The 13,032-nt window shown below is 43.7% G+C and overlaps 1 protein-coding gene across 1 annotated transcript; it reads right to left on the reverse strand.

Moving 5' to 3' along the window:
- Positions 1-2,217: 2,217 nt before the first annotated feature.
- rrs1 (ribosome biogenesis regulator 1 homolog) lies at positions 2,218-3,663 on the reverse strand. Its single transcript, XM_062480077.1, has one exon. It carries the CDS (start codon positions 3,611-3,613, stop codon positions 2,537-2,539), a length of 1,077 nt encoding a protein of 358 aa, XP_062336061.1. The 5' UTR covers positions 3,614-3,663; the 3' UTR covers positions 2,218-2,536.
- Between the last annotated feature and the right edge of the window lie 9,369 nt (positions 3,664-13,032).

The following is a 13,032-nucleotide window of genomic DNA, read 5'->3' on the forward strand; positions in this document are numbered from 1 at the left end:
TGAGGCTTTCTCCAGCCTCTCTGAGGCTTCCCTCCAGCCTCTCTGCCTGCCTGAAATAAACATCCAGGTGACTAATCCACTGCAGACCTACTGGAAGCTCGCAACACATACACTTGTTCAGGCTGAATACGTGCACACACACACACTTGTTCAAGCTGAATACATACACACACTTGTTCAGGCTCAATACGTACACACACACGCACTACTGTATCACTACATTGATTTATGGTGGGTGGTCATTGGACTTCTGCAGACTAAGAGTACTACTTTTTGAGTAATACATTTGGAACTTTTTTTTAATTATGAAGTAAAAAAAAACCTGCATGAATGGTGAACTCATTACCCCCCCCCCCTCCCATGCCCTTCCTGTGCTCTGAGAGAATACAAGTGTCATGTGTATCATCATGTTCAACCATCTCAACCTGCCAGCCTGTAATGCCTTTGTCTCCATCTGGTCAGACCAACGCATGAGGTGGAGTGAGGGAGACCGCAACCTTCGCCCGCCAAACACGGACCAGAATTCATAAACCTCACGTCAAGAGTGCTTGATTAATGTGGGCTATTGACAGTGTCCCATTCATCAGTGTCAGTGGAGGGGATTAGACAGAGATGAATAGTTTTTGACTGGGACTGAACCAGTCAACAGATGGTGGTCTGACTGAGTGCAACTGGGCTTTGCTGGGGTGGGGCTTGGGCTGTAGTCAAACATCATCCATCAAGAATGTGGGAGATTATGCAGTCAGGTGGATTAAATGTTAAAAAAAATATTTGTAACACTATATCAAGCAAATCAAAGATCAGTCTTCTTGATGGATAGAATTCAAACACAACACATCAAATGTATTAAATATTATTTGTGTTGTAATATTATTTTCCCCTTTGTCTTCCTTATTAACATGTTTAAAATATGATTATATAATTGAGACCAAACTGTCTTGGTTGTATTTGTATGATGACCCAGTTTTTTTAAGGTGACTGGATCAACAAGTGACCAGAAAGTTACAATCATAAACATAAACATGTAAACGTGGTTCAGTGTCTAAACCAAGTCTTTACATAACCATGCAGAACTAAGCTCATTAGACTGGTAGTTAACCCTCGTGCTGCCTTCGGGTCACATGACCCAAAGGTTCATAACGAACCATCGTTGTGTTTACCCAATTTTACCCAATACAAAAACAAATACAAATAATTTTCTTTTAACCATTCCAATGTGGGGGGTCTGAGACAGCCCGACAGTTAAAAGAAAATGCTTCACTTTGTTTTTGTATGAGGTAAATTTGTCGCAATACGACGGTGGGTCACAATGACTGATGGGTCAGAATGACCCGAAGATAACACAAGGGTTAATGTAACAAGTTCTGAGAAAGGTCTCTGCTACTCAGGTACGGGAATATCCAAAGTGCCTTACTTACGAGGACATGACGGTAATCCTTGAAATATTGGGGGGGGGGGGGGGGGTCGCCCGACCACGTAGACAGAGTAATGACATGCCATCGTGTAAATAAGAAATAACATAAGGCCATTTAGTTGTCAAATAAAAGAGCAAGCTATAGACCTGTGTTATAGGAAAGGTAACCTTAACCCTTGTGTTATCTTCGGGTCATTCTGACCCATCAGTCATTGTGACCCACCGTCGTATTGCGACAACTTTACCGCATACAAAAACAAAGTGAAGCATTTTCTTTTAACCGTTGGGCTGTCTCAGACCCCCCACATTGCGAAGGTTAAAAGAAAATTATTTTTATTTGGTTTTGTATTGGGTAAAATTGGGTAAACACAACGATGGTTCGTTATGAACCTTTGGGTCATGTGACCCGAAGGCAGCACGAGGGTTAAAGGACTTCTTTTGTGATCTGGCGATATAAAAAAATAAATAATTATTAACTTGACCTTCCATGGGGGGTGCCGTTGCAGGGCAGCCCCCTAATATAATGGTAGGGGAAACACTGGTATTTCCTAAGGCATGTGCCACTCACCCTCACATCAGTCTTGTACCGTCTCTTGCACCGTCCACAGATATTTCCTATCAAACTTCCTGAATACTCTATTATACAGAGATGTACCATAAGCATAGGCCTACAGTGTGTTGACCGTGGAGGAAAATGTTTTAGATGTTTTCTTCTCATTTATGTCTTCAGACACAAGCTAGCCTTACCTCTGGAGATGCTGCTGAACACTTATTCTACTATGAGACAAGAATGAGCACAGCAATTTAGGAAGTTACACTTTTAATATGAATGTCCAAACGTATATCCATGTCTTGCACATTGAGAAATATATAAGATATTAATCCCCGACTGACTCAGGTCAAAAACAACTTGCACAGAAATGTGTAATATATTTACAATATTCACTGACAATTCACCATGTACAATGCAACCCACCAGACTACAGGGGGAGACAGAGGGATAATAACATTAGACACTGACACTTATGGTTGTTGTCTGGGCCAGGTTGCATTTGTCTTCTTATGATCAAGGCAATAGTGGCACTTAGAAGTTCCTCCAAGTCACATTAAAGGCTTTACTGCTCAATGCTTCCCAGGCCTAGCCCGATTGTTTCCCCCAGCTCCTTTACCCCCAGTAGGTTTGCCTCCTTTGCCTCTACCTTTCCCACCCTTGCCGCCTCCACCTTTCCCACCTCCTCCACCTTTCCCCTTCCCAGAAAAGCTTCCCCGTCCCTTCTTTCCAGAGCCCTTTCTAAACTTGGACGCTGCCTCTCTGTCCTCCTCGCGCATTTGCTTATTGGCAGCTTTGTTGACGTCAAGTCGTGGTTTCTTAGTGTCCATTACTCTTAGAAGTTCCAGTTGTCTTTCCTTTTCATTTTTAAAGTCGCCAATGTTCGGTTGGAATTTCCTCTTCTTGCCTGTGTTTTTAGGAGCTTTCTCCTTGGGTAGGCGGTCTTGAAACTTCCCAACTGATGCGGTGGACGCCTTGGCCACATTGACAGCTCTTGTCAAGTCAGTTTGAGACTGCTGAAGTGTTGGTGTGAGTCCAACGCCGGGCACTTTAATTTTCTGTGCCCTGGCTATGTTCCTCAGTCGGTGCAACTCGTTCTTTGCCACTCTCTCTTTCTTGGCTTTGTTGCGTTTGGCAAATTGGTCCTCATTCGGGTCGGCAGTCACGGGAACCTCAATCATCCATTCCTTGGTGTCGTCGTTGGCCCTCTTGTAGCCCCAACGCCGCTTCCATTCCTTCGCAACATCATCCCATACCAGATTTGTTTTCTTTTTCTTCTGAATTCCTTTCAGCTTTGCAAATTCTTCCCATTTGGTAGGGGCTTTGGGCTTGGGAGCAGGTTTTTCTCTGGGAAGTCGAGTAGTCGGTTCAGGTAGTTTGACCACGATCACCTCCTGAACCCTCTCAGTTGGTTGCTTCCATATCTCATTTACAAGAAGCTGTGTGTTGTCACGAGCTAGAGAACATAGGAACTCCTCTTTCTTCTGCGTACGAAACACTTGGACTTCAATACGGTTCTTGTCGTATGCCAGCAGATTGCCTATGTCGAAATCGAGATCCAGTTCTTTCTGAACAGAGATACTTTTTATTTTTTCAGCTTCATCTCTTTCGGCTTTCGCCAGTACATCTTCTATGTTGCACGCTGCCATGCTGAATTCCCAGAGTGTTTCCGTACTTCCGCCTCGTGCTTTTGGTGACGTTCCAGTTCATAATACTGTTTCCGGGTTACTCCTCTCACGCGCCTCAAACACTTTCTAAAATGTCCGAGCGATGGCGTTGTTGTTCCACTGGCTACATAAAGAAACGATCAAAATAAAAAATCGCAACTCAATGGTGACAAAGAATTGCATTTGAATGTTAATGCAGAAAGTATTATGTGACATATGGGCGTTGTTTTCCCAGTCAGTAAATATTTGTCTAAACTTAACTATGCCCAAGCAAAACCACGTGGGTGCAAATCATGGCTCCTTTATAAATATTTTTTTTTACAATAAATAAACGTTTTTACCTCTAAGACGAACGTACAACATGCAGAAAATGGCACAGAAGTCTTAAGTAACCACCACCTTGTACAGATTCTAGAATAGTCTACGCTTTCAGTCAGACAACACAATCTATTAAGACTACTCTTACAGTGCATATAATGACTTCAACCTCGAATGGAGATCCAAGGTGCATTGAAGAGTGACAATGTGCTTGCCTTGAGTGTATGTGTGTGTGTGTGTGTGTGTGTGTGTGTGTGTGTGTGTGTGTGTGTGTGTGTGTGTGTGTGTGTGTGTGTGTGAGAGAGAGAGAGAGAGAGAGAGAGAGAGAGAGAGAGAGAGAGAGAGAGAGAGAGAGAGAGAGAGAGAGAGAGAGAGAGAGAGAGAGAGAGAGAGAGAGAGAGAGAGAGAGAGAGAGAGAGAGAGAGAGCAGAGGGATAGATGGTGAAGGTTGCTCTTTTCATGAGGTTCCACTATCAATCAGTATTGTATTTTCTCTCGATATTCTTAATTTTCTCTGTTTTAGGTTGTGGATGCCTGGTCACCTCCCATCAATGCAATGTAATGTTCTCCCTTTGTTCTCTTGTCAAGTACGTTCTTCTGAAATTTGGAGAAATGACGGCCATAATCAGTGTCTGAAAGATGATGACAATCATCATGCAGGGTAGTTTAGGGGCTTTTTAGAAGGACAAGAGCCTCTCACTGCGTCATCTATGAATTTCCGTTTGCATCAAAACCCACTCAGCAGGCACATTAGCATTCTGCACAACAGCCACCAGTTTACCAAGGTTATTGTCTGTTTTTATCCACAAAACTGTGGGATAGGCCTAATGGGGGTCATTGGTTGTTCCATGTCATAGCCAGTAACATCTTTACTTAAAACCGATGTCACAGTATTAACCCTTGTGTTATCTTCGGGTCATTCTGACCCATCAGTCATTGTGACCCACCGTCGTATTGCGACAAATTTACCGCATACAAAGACAAAGTGAAGCATTTTCTTTTAACAGCTAGGCTGTCTCAGACCCCCCACATTGCAAAGGTTAAAAGAAAATTATTTTAATTTGTTTTTGTATTGGGTAAAATTGGGTAAACACAACGATGGTTCGTTATGAACCTTTGGGTCATGTGACCCGAAGGCAGCACGAGGGTTAAGAACTCTTCTTTCAGGTGGCTACGTCAAACCATGAAGTGGAGTGACTAACAAATCGCCAACTGGTTCGCTTCCAAATCTTGATTGACCAACTGCATGGGTTTATACCACTTATGAAAGACCTTTTCAACCCGGTCGGACAGGAATGTCACCACAGTGATGTACTTGGTTAGCTTAACCCTCGTGCTGCCTTCGGGTCACATGACCCAAAGGTTCATAACGAACCATCGTTGTGTTTACCCAATTTTACCCAATACAAAAACAAATTAAAATAATTTTCTTTTAACCTTCGCAATGTGGGGGGTCTGAGACAGCCCAACGGTTAAAAGAAAAGGCTTCACTTTGTCTTTGTATGCGGTAAATCTGTCGCAATACGACGGTGGGTCACAATGACTGATGGGTCAGAATGACCCGAAGATAACACAAGGGTTAAGGAACAGCAGTTTACCAGATATCCTTAAAGGACAGTCTCTTTGTCTTGTCTTGTGTCTCTGTCTTTGCTCAGTCGGGGTGTGGGCAGTGCAGCCAATGCACACCAGGACAAGGCCTCTTTGCAGATCATATCTGGGATATTGAGCATGGACATCCAATAACACTAAAGTAAATGTCAGGAGATAGAACGCAAAGAGAGCAGAGTTATGAAACACTGCAGAGCACATGTTCATAGCCTACAGATCAATGTGACGCTAGCTGCTACTGCCTGGTTTCATGGTTGAACTTGAGTGTGTGTACATATGGGTCTAGGTATGGTTATATTTTTTTTTAACATCCTACGAACTCTTAACACTGATTACCCTACCAGCCCTTACACTGACCTTCACATAAACTGGAATAGCCTCTAGGGATAGTTCACTAATATTAGCAAAGCTGTGTATTTTGAAAAAAACTATCCAGCAGTCTAAAATCACAGTGGGATTTTAGGGTTTCATCAAAAGTATAACCAGAGAGTTGCATCTCATTCAAGTTAAAACACTTCGCTGACTTCAGTGGTTCGCCTGAGTGTTCAAAGTGTGGTGAAATCCCACACTTGTTATGTAATTATTACAGTTACATCAATGGGCATGTCGTTAATGTCCACCCAAAGATTAATGCCTATTTGTACCAAAGTTACCGTATGTAGAGAGACAGTCTTCAAACTTTTGGGGCTATCACTAGATGTGTAATATACACATGCTGCCCTATCCGCCTTAATATCTTTGCCGTCCAATCACCGATTTTATTTCTGAAAACTGCCAGATACTCATGACAAGTTAAGCTCAAAGTACATATCATTGGTTAAGGGGTTACTGGGAGGGGAAAATAAATGTATCGTCTGCAACGGCAGCCATTGTTTTTCGAGGCGGAGCCAGAGCGGAGACCATGGGAGATTGCCTACAGTGTTAGATTTACAGTTTCGAATTGAAATCTGAGACGATATTCTGAGTAAAGACAATTTTCTTAATATGTGTTGTCAATATTGTCAATTAAAAGTCTAAACTTTTTACTTACGAAGAATTTGTTTGTGGGAGTGACTCGCGTCCTCCGGCAGGACAGGCAGAAATGACGTTAGTAGCACTGTTTAGCCTCGATTTGAGCAGATTTCTAAAAAACTTAGAAAAACAACATTAACTAGCTAGATTATATACACTGTAAGCTAAATGTACATGCCTTGTTTGGCCAATTCGGTCGATTGTGGAAGAAACTCCAACGTTTTTTAGTTATCGAGAGGAGTATCCAGCCATAGCGCTAGCTACTTTTGGGGCAGAGAAATTTCGATTTCCCCCATGTTTCCACGTGTTTCCATGTAGTCACTAGAATGGTCATAACTTTTAATCAAAATATGATATTTCTAATCTGTCTTCTGTTCTACATTGCCCACAGATTTGTGGATATTCCACCTGCTCAAAGTTTTCCTCCATCTTGTAATTAAAGTGGTTAAAAATGAAGTTGTCTGATGAGGTATGGGGGATGGAGAAGTTTTTGTAAAAAATGGCTGCCTAAAATCACCTTGATAAAATATGATTTGCCTTAAGTAATCATATATTTATTCACATCATAAAAATCCCCTAGTTCTGTTCTTCAATATGGCGTCAACAGTTAAGGTGTATGATTTAATATGAAAATTCATAAAATTTGCATATTAATATGAATATCATATTTCAACAGCATATGGAATGTTTGGAATGTTGGCTTAGGCAGTATAGGGTTAAAGTGTAGTTTCGCCAGTGCCGTACTTGAAGAGTCCAGCCAAAAATGAACAACTTGCCTTAATTGCCACTCAAACTGTAAGTGATACATCATGAGGATACAAACTAATTTGATGAATATTTATGTTAACAGGAGGGCAATACTGTTGCGATGTTGAGATGGTAGAGTGCCATGCTATAAGTGAGTAACCCTGCAGTGACAATTATGTTGTTGCCTTGTAAATGCCGTGGTTATTTTGGTCCTTACTAATTATATACCTTGTCAGACACCCTTAAAACTAGGTGTCTTGACAGCTATGCAGATGAACCCAGTGGTGACGTTGCTATATGTAGACTACAGCAGGTAATGTCAGGATGAATGTCTTAATTAGATGTTTATGTGACACAAACACACACAAACAAACACAAGTCATCTAATACAGTACCTAGTCCCATCATATTTTTCTGTGTATGTACCCTGGTAATTTCATGCAAAGTATATTCTATAAAAGTAATAATAGACAACTGGTTCATTTAGAAGTCATGAGTGAGATCTTCTGGTTCAAATTTCAACAGTGTTAGCCTTTGACAATTAGGACAGGGAGCACAATTGTGAGCCTGGCCCACCAGATAGTTATGTACTGCAGGGAAGGTGCAGTGCTGAGTGTGTTTGATACAACCTATGAGGTCACACTGACATGGGTAGCTCATAGCAAGGATGCATGCCCTCTTCAATCTCTTACCCAAACATATTCTGACTGGTGGCACCTTGCATGAGCATCAGCCCCTCAGATCCCTGAGTCATTGCAAAGCACGTGAGGCATGCCGGACTGTGCTGAAATGAGCCCCCAGCTTCACCCTCCTCCTTATTGCTGCGTTTGACCTACTATCACCTGAGGGGGTGATGAGGAGAGAGAGAGAGAGAGAGAGAGGGAGAGAGGGAGAGAGAGGAGGGGGAGAGAAAGAGAGAGGGAGAGAAAGGGAGAGGGAGAAGGAGGAGGGGGAGAGAGAGGGAGAGAAAGAGAGAGGGAGAGAGAGAGAGAGGGAGAGAAAGAGAGGGAGAGAGAGAGAGGGAGAGAAAGAGAGAGGGAGAGAGAGAGGGAGAGAGAGGGAGAAGGAGGAGAGGGAGAGAGAGAGAAAGAGAGAGGGAGAGAGAGGGAGGAGGAGAGAAAGATAGCGAAGGGAGGAAAACATGGAATGAAAGTTGAAATCACCTCATCATCACCTTCCTCACTAAATCGAAATGACCAGCTGTTGACGGAACCGCACAAAAGTTGTTTATGTGTAAGCGCACATATTTATAGTTTTGGTGGATCTTACATAAACGTCCGTGACCCACTTAGCTGGGAGATCTTGATAGAACTCAAACAGAGCATGCAGGTCCAGGTTTTGTCAGGATAGTCACCGGACTCGTTGGCTTTCCTTGCTGTGCATGAGTTGTGTTTGATGGGAACCTCTATTCCTGTCTCTTACTGATTCTGGTCTGTTTTTTCCCGCCTGTACCATTCAGAACCAGCCCCTTGACCCAGACTAAAGGTGTAGATAGTTGATGGGAAAACAGATACTCTAGGTGGAGGTCGACACAATGTGAGAGTTCATAACAGTTGAACACTGATGAGGGGATTAAGCCAATTCCCAAGGCATGCAAGGGTAAGCATGCTGAGCTATTGATCCAGCAACGCTCTGCATCTTACACCCTGAACCACCACACACGTGACAAGATTTTACACAGCAAAGAGTCAACAGAACCTTTCGGTTGATTAGTCAACTCCTGGACCGTTTTACTTGTCCGGGAATAACACATACAACCTTTTTGCGGTGGATTGTCCGCGTGGCTGCGTTATATACACAACTATTTTACCAATAGAGTGTATTGTTCTTGTGTACTGTATGAGGCCTGTCAATTGTGAAGCAGAAGACCATTTGCTGGCTGACAGTTGAGGTCAGAGCCTTTATGGAACTGTACTGACAAATTCTAACCCCTATACATGACACGATACAAAATGAAAAGGCGGGTTTGTTTGTCGTGCACTCGTGCACTCTTTCTTTCCTCACAGCAGGGATGAACCATATCCAGAGCTAGATCCCTGTGAATGTGTTGTGATTCTGCTGTTCCAGGATGTGTGGGGAGTACTGGGAGACACAGCTTGGGTCTCCCTTAAGCACCGTGCTGGCCAGAACCACAAAAGAAGCAGCCCAGTTTCTCACGATCCTGGCCTCGGTCCTAGAAACCACACAGCATGTGATGGAGAGTCCTTGAGATATCATTCCAAGTTTTTGTGTTTTCTGTGTGTTTGTTTATGTGTGTGTATGTGTGTGTATGTGTGTGATGGGGAGGGGGAGTGGGGGGGTTATGTGTCCGGATGATATCATCCACTGACTCCATGCTGGGGTTTGGATGCTAAGAGAGAGAGTTGGTCACTGACTGTTTCACCTTTGCTTGCAGAGGTCATCAACTCTGTGTGGGCACATCTCAGTGACATCATAGGGCAGCCAAGGCGACCTGAGTCAAAGCATCCACTGCTGTCCTCATCACCACAAAACACCTTTCACAACCTCATATTTAGAAGACGCACCCTGCAAATCTTATCTCTATTCTGAGTTTGCATGACATGGTTCAACAGTATTTCTCACGTACAGCAAAACCACACCCTTTCAATTCATAATTACACTCCTTGTGTGCGACACACAGCCGACCATCCTTCAGTACGGTTCTTGTTCGTCACAAATCCCTCCAGGGTTTCACTTCATAAACCTGGTAAATCTGACAGCATGACAAATCTGTGTGCTTTTGAGGAGTCCGTAAATATACCATTCTCCCAAGTGGGCCCGGAGGTGCTGCTCCTTTTCACACACTCATAATCAGATTCAGAACACAAAAAGAAAGCGAGAGAAGGAAATGCAAACTTTGCCGAAACCTTCAGTTTGTCATCGGAGCTCTGCCGGGAATAGCCTGCAGAAATCCCTTTTGAAGCCTGAGCAGAAGGCCAATAATAGGAGAGCCTGGGATACGTCCAAACGCGAGGAGCATCCAGGTCTTTTATTGATCGTCGCTTAATTAGCTCATAGGTGCACTTCGGCGCATAATCAGAGTGATTCTGGGCTATAATGTGATGAGGGGAAACGACCTCTAGAGCCACCGGGGAAATGGTTCCAAAATTCAAAAGCTACTTTGAAGGTTGATTGCACTGCAAACATGTTTGTTAAGTAGAAATATAGGCCTATGTGACAGATAGAGCCAAGGAAACGTGTTGGGTTCAGCATAAATGCAGTAAACCGGACGGAGGCCTTGCGATTAATAGAACCAATTAACCCTTTTAATAGAGTGTGCGTAAAAAAAGGCATCACAAAAAACCTGGTTTACATAACCTTCACATGGTCGTTCAAAGACAGGAGGGCTTTTAGCATCAAACGCAGCTCAATTTGACGCCTTTTGATTTGGACCATTGGGGAATCAACGAACAAAAAGAAAAAACAAACGCACAGAGGAAACCTGGTTCACACTAAATTTACATTCTGACAAGTGACAAATGAGTCTTTTGAGAGATGAACTACAGACACGACGAAGGTTCTTGCTCTCCCCTGGGCGACGGCTCTCCGTCTATCTGGCGTTCTGGAAGCCGTTGGCGACCGTTTTGATGTTCGCGTGAAGACGAGGCGGACGCTGAAACACTCAATCATTCATAATAAACTGGAACAATAAATGCCTGTGGGATTTACTTTTGAGGATTAAAAACTCACAGCATTTTCAGACTTTTCATCAAAGTAATTTCACTTTAAAACGTCCAGTCTGTCTTTAATACCAAGTGAAACGCGAATTTAATGTGAGTGGTTTTGTAATTATTAATGAAATAAGAGAAAGACTCAGGCAAGTTAACAACTATTGGGGTTTAAAGAGGAGAGAACTGGAGATCTCTTCCAGGCTATGTCTATTAATGAAAGAATTCGTTGCTCTGGATGATCAAGGCTCTTGGCTACACGGGTCTTGTCTACCTTGTCTCTTTGGCCACACATTTTAAAAAGGTCCCCTCCCAACACTTGTTATCCTCCTGAGTCCTCCCTATTTGTCAGAGCTAGGCTATTTGGGGGGGGGGGGGGGGGTCTTGGTCTTTCCATTATTTGTGTGTGGGTTTGTGTTAGATATGTTGTCATTAGATAGCTGTTTGAGCATTGGCGCTTAGTGTGGAAGGAGACCCCACACCTGGGATCAAAGTTTGTGACACATCTAACGACACATGGCAAGTCCGTCAGTGTGTTGTTTGGCGTGTCAGAGCTGAGAGGCTTGTTAGCCAAAGGGCAGAAGTCACCTTGCTCCGACCATCATCAAGCATCACGCCAGCATCTCTGTCACTCCCGTCCTAACTGGGTGTCACTATTGAGCTGGGCACTGCGGCACGGCATGCAGCGTAATGCTAAATGCGTCTGTGTTGTGGTCAGAGCTGAGCTGCAAGCGGAGAACAAACAGTCTCTGTCCTCCTTGGGGGGGGGGGTGGGGGGGTGGGGGGGGGGAAGGACACCTCACATGGTTGGTTTCAGTGACAAACACACTTTTCCTGCCCTAATGACTGTGTCTGGTGCTCCCTCACTGGTTCCTGCATCCCCCACACACCCCCTAACCCCTGTCTGGGACGGTTGATTCCCAGAGTTGACAAGTCTGACTGTGGTGCGATCAATACTACTCTGTGATTAATGCTCGGCACGCACCCGACACAACCCTCGGGTGTGACTTGGCGCCTCATTTACTAATTGCTGGCTGCACTTACCAAACTGTCTATTCCAGAAGCATGAAAGATGCCCAACTGCTATGAGACCCAGAGACACTCTTGGTCACTATAAATAACACTGGCTACCGTACATAGGCATCTTTGAGGATCCTCTAGCAATAGGAAGTTAGCTTTGTTGTGCTAATTTTAGATTATATACCCTTGAAGTACAAGATGTAACAATTCGGTTGAATGGAACAATATGGACCTTTACAATACATATACAAGCTTTACAGCTTGTGCTTGGTTGGTTTAGGCAGGCTTGTTTAAGACATGTATTTTTAGTCATATGTTTTAATTACAACCTGTTTTCCAGACTGTAATTTCATCTCTGTGTATCAAGGCCTATGCTTTCTACATTTACATTTATTTACATTTAGTCATTTAGCAGACGCTCTTATCCAGAGCGACTTACAGTAAGTACAGGGACATTCCCCCGAGGCAAGTAGGGTGAAGTGCCTTGCCCAAGGACACAACGTCAGTTGGCATGACCGGGAATCGAACTGGCAACCTTCGGATTACTAGCCCGATTCCCTCACCGCTCAGCCACCTGACTCACCTATAGGAGGACCATCTAAAGGCGGTTCTCTCTGATGTGCAGTGTAACAGTCCACACACTCAAAACCATCCATTGTGGGCTACACACCATGGGGACGGAATGAGCCTTCACTCACGTCAAAAGAGGGAGAGAGGAAGTCAGAGAAAGCAAAGTAAGAGAGGGGTTCCCTGTGAGAAGATTGCAATTATAAAGAGCTGGGTCAGTGGCAGTGCTCAGTGGATGCCCAATTGGATTTTGTGTGGTTGGGAGCAGTGATGGTGAACTGGGGCAAGAGGAAAGAAGTCATCTTCACAGAGCCTCTGCTTTACCTTCACTTTAATTGGATTCCAAACACACACACATACACACACACAGTAACAGTTTGGTGGCAACGGCAGGATATTCAGAGACGCTAAACACAGATTTCTTTTTGTGCATTTTTCCCAATTTTGGTCACAAGTACAAGA

Source organism: Osmerus eperlanus, chromosome 15 (genome assembly GCF_963692335.1).
Source record: "Osmerus eperlanus chromosome 15, fOsmEpe2.1, whole genome shotgun sequence".
NCBI classification, from domain to species: domain Eukaryota; kingdom Metazoa; phylum Chordata; class Actinopteri; order Osmeriformes; family Osmeridae; genus Osmerus; species Osmerus eperlanus.